The 14,255-nt window shown below is 42.4% G+C and overlaps 1 protein-coding gene across 3 annotated transcripts in view; it reads right to left on the bottom strand.

Annotated features, from left to right (window-relative positions):
• The window catches only part of bcas3 (BCAS3 microtubule associated cell migration factor), a 302,830-nt gene that overhangs the window by 207,007 nt on the left and 81,568 nt on the right, over positions 1-14,255 (bottom strand). For 2 of the 3 annotated variants that reach the window (XM_005752005.1, XM_005752009.2), the window contains exons 16-19: positions 9,358-9,402; positions 1,714-1,838; positions 1,439-1,604; positions 1,258-1,355 (exon numbers count right to left, since the gene is read on the bottom strand). In XM_005752005.1, the coding sequence (XP_005752062.1) occupies positions 1,258-1,355; positions 1,439-1,604; positions 1,714-1,838; positions 9,358-9,402 (434 nt within the window). The remainder of the gene's footprint in view (positions 1-1,257; positions 1,356-1,438; positions 1,605-1,713; positions 1,839-9,357; positions 9,403-14,255) is intronic. The other variant, XM_005752007.1, reaches the window with a different exon arrangement.

Below are 14,255 nucleotides of genomic sequence, written 5' to 3'. Positions count from 1 at the left end.
GCGTACAGCAACTCATTTTTAGGTATTTATTAGTGACTCTTTTAAGGAGTTTTAAAAATTATTTTATTATGAAAAGAACATTTTTCACTAAAGAAAAGTTGGTTTTTGCTTGTAATGTTGATCAGACGTAGAAAAATATATCAGACATCAACATAATTGCGAGCAGTACAATATAGGGCTGGGCGATATGACCCAAAATTGATATCTCGATATTTTTTAGCTGGATGGTGATATACGATATATATCTCGATTTTTTTTTTTTAAGCAATATGATAATATTAAGTTGAAGCACAGCACGTATCACTCCGCGAGGCTCCGGACTACGGTAGCCGTAATGCTCCGACAATCCATCAAGCGCCGCAGCTCCGTAGCTTACCAAAGTCGAACTAAAACATTTTTTGACAGATTGCTGAGCGCCGTGTACCACATAAAATCGGTTCGCGGTCAGTAAGCACAACCAGAATTCATACATAAGGCGCACTGTCGATTTTTGAGAAAATAAAAGGATTTTAGGTCATGCAGCTCCTGTGGTCTGCATGTCGTTAGCGCGGTTAGCTCGTTAGCGCGGTTAGCTCGCTAACACAACGCCGTCCAGCCCCACGCACGGGGCGATCCGCGGTAACTCGTTAACGGGGATTTGCCGTGTTCATCTTGTCGTTGCCTGCAGGTGAAGCTATGGGGGAGTTGTGTTCAGTGAAGGAGAGGCGAGGCCGAGTAACGCAGCGTAGAGACAAAAGTGGACGAAAGAGAGGCAAACTTGCGGCTCCACAAGTATAATTATACCGTAACATAGACTATATCGATATAAACGATATTGTCACATCTTATATCTCGTATGAAAATATATCGATATTTTCAAAAAACTCGATATATCGCCCAGCCCTAGTACAACACTGATGAAAACTTCTGCATTTTCAGTGACTGCATGTGATATTTGTGTACCAATGTATGCTACTTTCTGTTGCACTCTCTTTGTGGTATCCCCAACAATTCAACTATACTTTACTTTTATTCTGAAAGGACTACAAGGAAATGTAGAAGCACATTTAAATGATCGTTTTACTCAGTGCTCTTAGCCCTGTGATACCAGTCTCTTATTTACCATGCTAACCTTACATTTAGAGCATGTGTTGGTACAACACCTTGACCTTTTTTACTTCCTGAAAATGCAGACTTCCATTCTATTTGAACACAACTTTATACTGTAAATACACTACAGTGTGTAAACTCAAGGAAAAGTACTTGTTTAACACTTACCAGCCAGGAGATATTGATAGTACTGCACTAGATCTGAGGCCAACACCAAAGGATGATTGGAGTTGAAAGGTGGCTGCAGCTCATTCCACTGTGGAGTCCTGCTCAAAAAGGACAAATCATGCATAAGACTTAGAGACACAGAGAAGCCGTGTCCTGCATCGAGTCTTCATCACAGCTTTACCTGGCTAGAATCCAGCAGGCCCTTGGACAGGTGTTGAGTTCTAACGGTGTATCGTCGCTTATCTTTTGTGACGTGCTTAATGGCCGAGGTTCCAAGACGTGCTCCACCAAGTTACCATAGCAACTGACTACGTACAGCGAGTCCACAACCGACTGCCTGGACTGATCTGTGAGGAGGATGAGCAACAAGGCGAGGACAAGTTATTTGCAATAAGTGCAATAATAGCTATCAACTGTATGCAAAGAATGCAAAGACAACCTGTCACCACAGTCTACCTTTCTCTCTTTTTATGTTGGGATTAGTGATGAACCAGGAGCGAGGTGACGCGAAGATGGCCGCCACGCAGAACTCTCCTCCGCTGGACTTGCTCGGTGAGATCTGGGGGGGTGGCTTAGACTTGCTTCAGGAGACGGAAAAGAAATTGAGACAAAGTAAATAATATAGTACAATGCAGGGGTCCAAAAAGTGAACCCGGTAGTGCTTCTATAGTTTAACATGTCAAGTCCTTTTGACTGGCTGGTATTGGCACAATGAGACAACTGCTTACTCTGATTTGTCAGTTATTAATTTGTGAATTCCAATAAATCCTTACCCCTCTTTAGTAAATACATCAACTACACATCACTTTCCATTGCTAGAAATGTCGCTGTGTGGAGGAGTAGCACACTTTTTGTCTTGTGCTGCAATAAGGTCAACAGTGCAATAATGTGTCTCAGTGTGGTGCTTATTGAAGCTATGTATCACCTTTAAGACCAATCTTTGTATGAATTGTTTTTCCATAAAGCATAACAATCAAATGTAAATGTCAGCATTTTACATTAGACATGGATTGCACAGCAACATCTGTGAACAATTAACACAATATTGTAAAGAGCTTTGCATGCAAGGAACTAAGCAAGGGGAAACTGAAACGCCTGCAAATAAAAACATCCACTGTTGCAGCAGAAAATGGGAAATTAAGCTAGACATAAACATTGATGTAATGTGATATAAAACTGAGCCACCATCTAAGAGAATCTTCTTGTCTGAGAAGGACGGTAAGTAGTAGTACTACAAAGTACTAATAGTAATACTAGAAGTTATTCTTAGGATACATTTAGACCTTATATGGCTAAATGCAATCTTCTCCATTCACAACATTGACATGATTGGTATACTGCCTGTACACTTGCCTTATCTTAATACAAAACCACCTCTTTTTTCTCTTTAAACAACCACAGGACCTGGGCAATTTGTTCTCATTCATTCGACCACAAACTCATTTGTATACCAAGCGTGCATGTATCAGCATATATCGAGTATTCTTGAGAAAAAACGTAAGGCCATCTGTCCGATATCTAAAGCTCGGCCTAAATCGAGTCAAACACAGTGATCCAAGCACACCGTCTAGTCTACAACAGGATGGCTGAAAAAGAGAAGAATCAAGGATGCTAAAATGCAAAGTCCAAACCTCAACCCAACCGAAATGCTGTGGTGGGACCTTAAGAGAGCTATGCATAAACAAATACCTGCAAACCTCAATGAACTGAAACAACATTGGAAAGGATGGGCCAAAATACCTCAGCTACGATGTGAGAAACGGGTACAGTCATGGAGAAAACAAGTACTCCAAGGTAATGTTGCTAAAGGGGGTTACATACACTGGATGGTGGACTCTAGTTGTTCTTTTACAGGACAATACAGATCCCAGCAAAAACCTTTTTCAGGGGTTTGTCACCAATTTTACTTTAAGTTTGGTAAGAATCAAAAAACGTTGATACTTCTAGTATACTTACAAAGACAATTTCTAGCCTGCTCTTCCATCTGGTTGGTTCCAATAGTCCCATTAATATACCACATTTATATTTAAATTAATAAATACAACTGCTATCACTGAATGGAATTTGAACCTAACAGCAGTGTCCACGTTGCCTTCCCTGGCTCTCTTACTTTGTGTCGGCTACAGGAGAGAATATATTGGGAGTTATTGGATTATTCAGCATGTCAAGAGTGTTTGAGAAGAAGCGGACACAGAAAGGGTTTTCAGCCGCAATTGGACTCCCCATATGGCAACAATCAGAGAACAGTAGCAAGATCTGGTATTATTGTCCAGCCTCATAAGCAACCTGGACAGTAAAATGTGGTCACAGCGGATCAGACGTGAGGTGCGCTTGAAAACCTACAGCGGTGTCACGCGCTCCCAGACGAGTGCTTAACCTTGACCTTTGGAAACCACGCTGGCATGAAAGTGACACTCTTACTTCTATCTACTCTCAATTTTGAAGAAAAGATGCAAATATGTGGGCGCAGAATGGTCATGATTTTTAAAATGTATGTGGCCAGTTTGATTCAACTTACATTCAACTCATGGAAGCATTTTTGTGCAGGTGCTTTTTATTTTTTTGCTTTATGTGGAACAAATATAAAAAGGAATGGATAGTTAGCATAAGCAAAAACAGACCTTATGGATGATTTAAAAAAAGATAGACATTTCCAAGTACAAAATTTGATTAACAACAGGGAAACCTAATGCCACTGATGCAAAGCACCTGATTGAGACCAGGCCTTTCAAGATGTGTCCAGCCAGAGTGTGACATCTAAGAGCAAGCAGGAGTCTCCGCAAGGCTGACAACGGTGCCCCCTGCAGGTAATGAGTATTTAAAATCCACTTTTGTTTTTAAAATTGCATGATTGTGTAGCATGCTTGCTAGGTTCGAGTCGCCATTAGCTTTTAACAACTCAAATGTGCGAGGTAAGGGCAAAAAGCAAACTGGCTAGGTTCCATCTCTAATGCTGAATGTTTGCATGCTTTTGCACACAATCTCAATATTGATTTTTGTTAATAAGTTCATTTCTGACTCATTGTGGCGTGGGTGTGGTCTCTGACGCAGTGAGCTCCCGGGGCGGCGCAGGGGCGGGGTGAACAGGTGTGCTGGGATCTGAAGGTGATTGTGACTCTTTATATGTTGACAGTGACAGTCGGAGGGGAAGGAGAGCAGACGTGACAACAGAGAGTGTCTGTGTCCCAGTGCAAAACGAAAACCACAGTTATAAATAAAAGTTCTGCTGTCATCACACTCGTGTCCAGCGTGTGCATAACGGGTCAAACTCATTTAAAGAAACTAACCTCAACCTAATGTCTACATAATAGTTTTAAAAGATTAATACATATTTATTAAAGAATAGAACAAAAGGCAACAGGGGATATAACGATACCAAATAATGTCTTAATTTTGCACTTTTAAATCGTTCATTTAAACGGAATGAAAACTCAAAATTCCAAACACAAGAAAATAAATACTGCAGGTTTAAGAGTTTCCCTGAATATGGACGCCCAACCACACACTGTAAAACCTAATGAATGTCAGAAAGACTTAAACAAGTGTAGCGTTACCAACAGCTTACAAAGAATGTAACACATGGAGGATCCAGTGGGAATTTGCCCCTCACGTCCTGTGTGTGCATATGTAACATGTAACACTCTATCACTGACCAAATCCCTCCTCTTGTTTCAAACTTGCCCAATACCACAAAAACGTAATGAAAAATACAATGCAATGCCATGAAGACAGTTCACCACAATAATGCTTCCAGTACTAGACGGTGCGTCCACTACTTCAACCGGGTTTCACAGTACTAGCTGTTGAAAGACCTGCTGCTGGTAAAACTCTCTTTCTGTTGCCTCCCCCCTGTCAGCACCTCATAAATTATTCCCTGGATCGAGGGAGATGTCTTTGTTTGGCCAGCCCTGTGTGAAAGAGGGATCAGGAAAAAGGAAATGGTGAAGGTAATCATAAGGACGGCCTCTACAGTGTTGTAGCTTGTATTTACAAGCGCTGGGTCAAAGGGAGAAGGCTGAATAACCAAATATCCACAGTAAACCCGGTCTGTGAAAGGAAGATGCAGGGGTAGATAAAGTCACACTCAGGATATTGCCTTGGCTAACTCCAAGTGGGCCTCGTCTTCTCCTCCCAGCTCTGGCCTGCTTGACCGTCAGTTCAACCAGAAGGTAAAACTCTTAACAAGCAGGTCCAGCGAGTGAATAACCAGCTATAAGGAAGTGCTCAACATCAGTTTTTGTTTGTGTTACATGGGACAGGAAAAGGGGAGTTTTGTAGGATTTTTCCACAAGTAAAAATTCTTCCTTGGTAACGAAACGAAAGCCCTGTAACTCGGGAAAAACAAATCCTCGTCACGAGCAGACAGGTGCCTGTTCTAAACTCATCAGTCTTCGTATTGACTTTTGGTGTCAGTGGTTAAAATTCTAAGCTATTACTACTACTATAATCAGATGGACTTTCTTTAAGAGAACCAAGTAGAAGGACTTTTGCACTGCCGAGTAGAGAACACTGTCCATTTCTGAAGGACTGACCTCGTGGCAACCCCACACACCAATCTGCAGGGCGCCGCGCGACTCGTCGATAGCACGTTAAAACTTCGGCTCGACGTTGCAGTCATAGCAGATGAGCTGAGTTTAGGCCTTTTTGAAGAGACCACAGCTAGCACAGAGCCTGCCAACAGGACCAAAGATCACAGTTCAGTTCTCGTCTCTTCTGCTACAGTGACCACTAAAGTTTATTCATCTGTGTTTTAAATCATCCTTTTTCCTCTTCATCTCACTTGAAGTGGCTTAAAAGTGTTGAGGTTTTTGCCCTCGTGACAACCAGGCACAACTCCAGGGCCTAATTCCACTTCCCATATGGATACCAATTTCTGGAGCAGACTTTTGGTAAGGAAGCAGGCAAGCAAATGGCACCGAGTTAGAAAAAGCGTAACCCAATATCAATAACTTATGAAACATAAATATACTAAGAGGGAACTGGGAGCAGGAGAAGATGTATGTCATTAAACAAACGGCAAATCTCTTTTCTTTTTCTTCTCTCTCCGCAAAATTTCCTTTTGCCTTTTAGCAAGGAGTGGAATTCATTTTCTTTGTGACTTTAATTCACTGAAAAGACTACTCACATGTCATTTCCACTTTTAATTTAGCAAATGAGGACTCTTGACTGAGCTAATAGCTTTTCCTCAAGGGCATAATTCAATCTGAGACATCAACCATCAAAGTCCTTTTGCATTACTATGTCCGGCGCTAACATGAGGCGCCTCAGCGGGGGGGTGGGGGGGTAGTCCACAGCAGCTTCCATTTATTTTCAGGACCTTTGCAGTAAACAAACATGATGGAGCTGACCATCCGGTGACAAAGAGCTGCAGTGCTGTCATTTCACTGATTCTGGGCCATATGGTTCATTCTTATCAGAAAAGGAGGTGGTATTAAGACTCCAAGCAGGAAGGAAAAGAAAGACGGAGAGAGGGAAGGAGAGAGGGCAGTTATGTGGAGGGTACATCCTTCAACGTCACATTTATTATTTTACAACAGCCCTCGGAAAGAAGCAGCCTTGAGGCTCTGTCGAATACACAGCACTAATGACAAAAACTGGGAAACTCGGTGAACGGAGCAGAGTGGGCATCAAATGTTCAAGGAAAAAATCAGGGTTTCTTTTTTACCAATTTCTAAACCTTAAAGTTCATGTAGTGCCACGTTAGTCATGGAAATTTCTTAAACAGCCATAATGTTGGTATAAACTAATGTATCTGGCCACAGTGTTATTTCAGACGCAAGCTTAAGAATGAATTGGAAATCCAAGGAGCATTCAAGTTCACCATTTGCTCAAAAAGAAAAGACGGCTCTGTTTGTAAAATATCTTAATACGATACAATAGTGAATGGACTGCCATGGCGCATGTCTAAAGGCAGAAGCTATTAGAGAAACAATGTCGGTTTAACTAGCTCAAAATTGAGCAGATGGCATTTATTGCAAGGGTCAAGATTCCAATGCTAATGATGTATACCTTTGAAAAGTATACGCTCTGAAGTCACTAAGGGCCTAGATTGAGCACGAGTGGCTGAAGACAGACGGAAAAAAGTTTCAATTAAAAAGTATGAGTGACTGCCCACAACAAAAGATGAAACCCAACACTTGAGGAAGGCACCATACACTATTCACACGAGGAGCAGGAGACCTGGGAATCAGGAAAGGAAAAGTTCCTTTCACCGAGCCACTCAATCATCTCTCTGTAAGCGACTGTCATAAAAGGGCTTCTTTTAAAAGCTTGTAAGCATCTGATTTCATGAGAGAGCGCTGACAAGAGACGTGGCTACATCCCCCTGCATGACAAAAATCTTTGAATCAGAGGATGCTTTGTGCATTTTAGTGCTAAAATTGAACTCAAAATTCAGGAGTGACAGTTAAACATTTCCTGAATCTTAACCTGAAAATCAAATGAAACTGGCCTTTTTGTTCCACCTCGCTGCTTTTTATTATTTGCCCCAATAACTGACTAGTGATGGATTCATCTGTCTTACCTACAGCATTTTTAGTCGCAACATAACCGGTGATTTCAAGGTCAAGGGATGCGCAGTATTTAATGTTATTAGATCTGTATGTCACTTTGAAACCACACGGGGGTCCACATCTATCTTAGAAATTCTTCTCACAATCTGAGGGGCTTTGCATGTTTTTGCATGTTTCCATCTTTGGTGAAGTAAGCTGTCATCCCATTTTAAATTGTGTCTCCAAAACTTGGCTTGGGGTGGCTATTTTTCTGAAAACATCCATGAATGACCACAGAACCAGACTTATTCAAATCACAAGAAAAAAAGAGAAAGGTGGTGGACAGTTTAACGGTATGAAATAGGCTAGCTTATTTCTCTAAGATTAGCAGGTAATTTAATAATGAATTGAATGAGCATAAGTACTCAGTAAAAGTAATGATGTTGAGCTTATGTTCCATTGTTTAAACCAGAATTACTGATTACGTAATAACTCCAGAGTCACTAAATCTGTTACTTTAGCAAACAGTTGGCTAACAACAAAAGAGGACATGGAATGTTTTAACATTCATTTTCAGCTGCCAGGAAACAAAATCATCAAATCTGACCATCGGCCCCCAAAAATGTAGCGCTTTCGCTGCTAACTGTTCCACTGTGTTTGGCTGTGTGGCTGCTTTTATTTCATGTGGAGTCAAAAGGCGGCCTACTGTGGCTGGAACAGTAAAAGTAAAGTTATGAGATGTGCTAAAATACACTGGAAACAAAAAAAACTCGGTTTAAAAATTTAAAACAAACTTCATTTCCAGTGCTAGCTACCATTAAATAATTGTGGTTCATCCGCTCTCTGGAGAATATTTTGTAGGAGCGGTACACATCACATTTCCATAACCAGACAGGACACTGTTCACAATATCAGAATGTGGCACATTTCCTGCATGCAAACACACATCTGATGGAAAAAATCTAGCCAAAGTGGGATAAAATAAAATCTGAACAACATGTGTTCGACACAAAGATATTATTGGAAAAAGATCATCTAACGTAAGAGAATGAAAAAGACAATAAGACAGCGATGTCATTTTCTGGTGGGTGGTTTAAAGAAAAAAGACAACAACCAGATCAGAAGTTTGATGGAAGAGCGCTGAACCCCTACAGCATGTACTCTGAACTCCCAAGCAAAACCTAAAGTATGAAGTTTGGGCTTTGAGCATTACTTCACATGTAACACCATACCTAGCACCTCACTGCTGCTTTGCATATTTATGCATACTGCACAATGTGAAAGAAAAAAATCCCTTTTCCCTTAAAGCGCTGCGGTGGCTTTAACACAACATGCTGAATCATCGGACTTTAAATATAACGTTAAACAAAACAAAACCAAAAAAGGGAAGAATAAGGGTAATCAAAAACACACAGACACAAAAAGATGAGAAAATAAGAAACACTCCTCTTTGGGATTCGTACCCGCCGAGGAACGACCACACCAACTCTACAAAATGTGTTGAAAATATACCAGGAGACAAATGAGAGGTAAAGGAGGCAGTGTGCTGTGGTGCTTTATACAGTCGCATGCTGCCAAGGGAGCCGAAGAGGGGAGAAGCAAAACTCACCATGGAGTTTTAATGGCAAAACATCCCGCCCCAAAGAGGTAGGGTCTTCATGAGAGGGGGGAGGGAAAGGGGGTGTTGGGGGGTGTTGAGGGGTACAGAAATAGACGGAAAAACAATTATTAAAACTAGCACACTTGAGCAAACACACTTTTCACATTATATACTTTTTGACATGTCTGTTTAAGTGCACAACACATACGAGGCAGGAAACAGAATGTCTGTGTGCTAAGATGGATTTGAAGACCTACGGGATACGTCGATGATTCATCTGCTCGAGCTGCTCCGTAAAGCGTGATACCATATATTTGGCACATGCATCACGTCCGCAGACGGACGTTTTGGGCTGTTTTTTTCTTCTTTCGACATCTGTCATATTTTTTTCTCTCTTAACTTTAAAGGGATCGGGTACATGTGCGCAAACTTGTACCCAACCGTGTAAACGCAACGCGGGGAAAAATACTTTGGGAAACTGCTCTGATTGTTGTGATTGGGAAAGAGTATGAAGAGTTTATCCAATTTGTATAACAACTGGGGACACCAGTAAAACTAACAGCACTCAGGCACTGTTGAGACAAGGAGTTGTGTGTTTGCATGCAACTTCTTTTTTTAGTGCAAGTGTGTATTTATGGCTGTGAACTGTCTTATGAATGTGCATGCCTGGTTGGAAGAGACGGTGTTGACAAATGTGTATTCACTGTGATTATGTTAACAAGTATGCAGTGTGTTTGTGCGTGTGTGTGTGTGCATCCAAGAGTCATCTAGAGTGTAGTGTCTTTTTCGGGGTGTATTTCTGTCTGTTAGTCTGTGCGTGTTTCTAATGTTTACGAGACATTAGGAGTGGGAGTGTGTTCCTGTGTTTATTCTGCATGTCCAGAGATAGTGACAGAGCTCCATAAACAGTTTACAGTAAATAAGCCGTTTCCCTATAGCAATAAAGGTCCGATGAGACTGAACTCTGTCCCTGCACACCAACCTCCCCCGGCCATGAAAAACAGGATCTCCAACCAACGAAAGCACTCCGTAGTACTTCTTTATTTTATCGCTTTCGCTGCATCCTCCCGGGCCCTCCCAGTGATAGCTCGCAGTCTCCAATTAGTCTTGGTACATGAATGTGTAGCGTGTTCCGCCGGGAGAAAGGGAGCAACAATTTGCCCTGGAATGTCTTACTCCTGGAGTGCGAGTTGACAAATGAACACACTGGTTGGTGTAATGGAGGCCCCTGGTAAACTGCCGCTTATCAAAGAGCTGCACGGAGGGCGGGGGGTGATCTCTAACGTCTTACCCTCCGCTGAGTCTGTTGAACTTTCTGAGCCCAAACTCTGGCCTCCAACTGGTAAATGGATGGACACCAATTGTAGAAAGAAGGGCAGATGGGGTCAGCTCTCCATAGGCATAGCAAAGGCCAAGTAAGCTTTAGGATTTACAATGTGCCACTTTGTCCCTACAGTCTTCCTGGAACATGCTGGTGCAATTTATATACTCGATGGAAATTAATAGCAGCAGAGTTGATGCAAAGAAAGCTGCAAGAAGGCTACAGAAAGCAGATCAGGTGGAACCGGTTAAAGTTCTTCTGTCATGAGTAACTGGTATTCATAGTAATTAAACATTCAAACAAGATATGTCCTCAATGTCTCCATATCCACAGCTCAGCAGGGAACCACAGTTCATACAGGCAAACACAGAAAACTTTTCAAGAACACAGACTTGAACTTTTGAAGAAATGAACTACAGTGTCACCAGACTTACACAAAGAGCTATTTTCCCAAACGTGTGCATCAGCGTTGTTTTACACCAGACTTTAAAAATCCCAAACCTATCCTTTGGTGTTACAAATCAAATTGCACACTCCTCGGAATACAACAAAAGCATGAGGTCACGCTGGGAGAACTGTCAACCGTGCTGAGCTGGCAGTAAACAGTTTTGACCTCAGTATAGACAAAGAGCACCCGATTACAGTATGTGATGCAAAGCACGACGGAGCGGGTGTGGTGAGCAGAGAAAGAGTCCCTTATAGGTCACAGGCGTGATGAGAAACAAGTCAAACATGGGTCATTGCTACAGAGAGAAGTCAGAGAAAGAGGGGGGGTGGGATCGACCTGTGAGGGTGACGACCCCACTCCTGGAGAATAATCGTTCACACATTCATCTCTTAACCCGTTGGCCCTAATAGCAGCTCCGCCTGGGCCATTAAAAAGAGAGGGAAGTGAGGTGATTTGTGCAAATGGTTTAGCCTTGCCGCCATGTGGTGCGTTCTCAAAGCCCCTTTTCTAGCTCCGGTCTCAGTGAGCCTCTGCGGCTCTGGTATCGGGATGGCTCACACACGCATTACAGTAATCTGAGGGCACATCTGCAGCGGGTCACAGGGTCTCATTTGTTCTTTTGCTGTTGTCTTTTTCGTTACCCTGCCTGCACTCTATTCGCCTGAAAATGTCATCAGCGGGATTTGCTCAAAGGGTGGTATTTTGTTTTGCGTGTGACAATCTTTCCATTTGGATTTTCATTTGTCCGTGTTAAAGTCAGACAGTGTGTAGATGGGATAAGTGTGCAATTCTTCATCCGTTTGCAAATCCCTAATGTGACCGCGACAGGCATTTTGACAAGTTAAATCAATCTGCACAAGTACAGCTGACTGCGAATATTTCTGTCTTAATCCTGTTCAAAGATGAAGTTGTGACAGGAAAGAGTCTTTGGATTTTGTGATCACCGTCTTTGGGATTTAATTCAACTGGGTCTAACACGCTTCCATATTAGGCTGACAGGAAACAAGAGGTTGGGGCAGAGGTGACACACCTCTCTTTGTTCGGTATTCCCAAGAGACTCTGAGGAGTAGCAGAAGGTTGGCTATGTTCCTCCACTCTCTGCCCTGGCCTCATCTGGAGCGAGGTTATCAGGCAGATGCCTAGCCACATCCGACTCTCCCTATTTTGACGGAGTTGGGGGAGCATCTAAATTAAGAGAGGCGGGGGCTCTGTGTGAATTCGCTGAGGTTTTCTTTGATGTCAAAAACCTGAGGCTTCTGAAGACAAACAGCAGCACAATTTTGCACACCGGTGGTCTGCAGGAGTGCAGCACGTACAAAGGTATCTATGCAGTCAGCCAGGTCACAGAAAAGGGGAGAGAAAGCTTCATTAGTGTGTGTGCACTTGTGTCTTATTGCAGGGTGCACACAAAGGCAGCTTGGTAGGGAATATAGGTTAAGCAGCTGGTGTGTTCCTTTGCCACACTGCCAACAGAGATCTGCTCATACAGGTGTAAATACAGCTGCTGGACTCTCCTCTCTCCCTCTCTTTCTGTCACATACACACACACTTAACAAAGAGAGAGGGGCTGGCTGCACAGACAGATGGTGCCTGGGCACTACTGTGCAAGTATAGCGTAAAAGCATATGATATCACTCCCCACTCTAGGGGGTCAAACCTGCTGCCTCACTCAGTGTGTGTGTGTGTGTGTGTTGGTGTGGGGTGCAAGCCGTGCGCGTGCAGGAGCAGGGAGCACATCTGTGCGCCCTGATACATTAATACTGACACCTCCTCTGGACTTGAATGGATGGATGAAGGCGCGCCGAGGCAGTCTACCAGACTGTGATAGTGTCCTCAGAGCCGATACAGCTGTTGGAATGTTGCACAGCCGTGGACAGCACGTGCAAACATTTGCACAGTTTTACACAAACACAATAAGGATATGAGCACCTATATCCTCTGTAGTTAGTAATGACACCAAAGCGTGCACGCTGCTGTATGAGCCGTTTCGTCCGTTATCTGTACATTAGCAGCTGTATTAACCCTGCTAGCTCCAAAGTGAGCGAGCAGAAATATTTCAATATGCAGCTGGAAGAAGATTATCAACACTTAAGCTGAAGAAGGGTTGTTAACACTAGCTGTCACGGACAACCACAACATAAACTAACCTGAATGAGTTTGATTCATGAAACTATTAACTTTGTTACATTATGTTTTCTAAAAATTGAGAGGTGAAGAATATACACACAAACACAATACCTGTGTTTAAAATGAAATCTTCTTATTGTGGTAAGAATGAAAACAAGGGAAATAAACATATCATTTGATGTTTTTTACAAACTTGCCACCAGTGTTGGTCAAGTTACTTGAAAATAGTAATTAGTTACTAATTACTGATTAGTTCTCCAAGAAAGTAATCCCATTACCTTACTGATTACTCATTTTCAAAAGTAATTAGTTACTTTATTAATTTTTAAAAACATGATACACAACCTGAGTACGTAATAAAGCAACAGACCTTTCAGCCCAATTCTTTTTCTTCTGCATAATCAATCATATGAAACTGACTCAAATGAAAAAGTCTCTTTTTAAAACTTGTTTAATGAGTTTTAATCTTTTAACTTGTACATTAAGTAGGAGTGGGGCGGGTGGAGGTTGGCCCACAGTGGTCATGTCAGTGGGGGGTCCGGGGGTTTCTCTGTGACTGTCACGTTCCCGTGGCAGCGTGCTCGCTGCTTGCTCAGATTTGAAGTTTAATTTTTCGCTGTAGAAAGAGGTTTTCTTCCCACGCAGAGCGTACAGTAATGTGATTACTTCCACGCTTTAAACGCTGCACGGTCGTACTCTCTCCATCACTCCATGTTATCCATTGTTGATCTGCGCATGTCTGTCGCTGCCACGGACGCCGCACGCTCGCACGTCATTGTCATGAGACGCTCACAAACAAAATCACAGTTTAGTAGCGCAGCGTGCTTACTGGATTTTTGCAATAGTAACCCCTTACTTTACTCTTTACTTGAAAAAAGGTAATCAGATTACTTGTGTAACTGCCTGTCTCTGCTTGCCACCTCCAGTTTAGGGGAATCCTGGCGGTAAGGTGTGACGCTGAAATCATTAGACATTTCACAGGAACACAGACGAATGAATGTTTTGTCACCA

This window comes from Pundamilia nyererei, unplaced genomic scaffold, assembly GCF_000239375.1.
Source record: "Pundamilia nyererei isolate P.nyererei 1_Seehausen unplaced genomic scaffold, PunNye1.0 scaffold00338, whole genome shotgun sequence".
NCBI lineage: Eukaryota > Metazoa > Chordata > Actinopteri > Cichliformes > Cichlidae > Pundamilia > Pundamilia nyererei.
The sequence above is the reverse complement of the archived record's forward strand: the minus strand, read 5'-3'. Positions and strand labels throughout refer to the sequence as shown.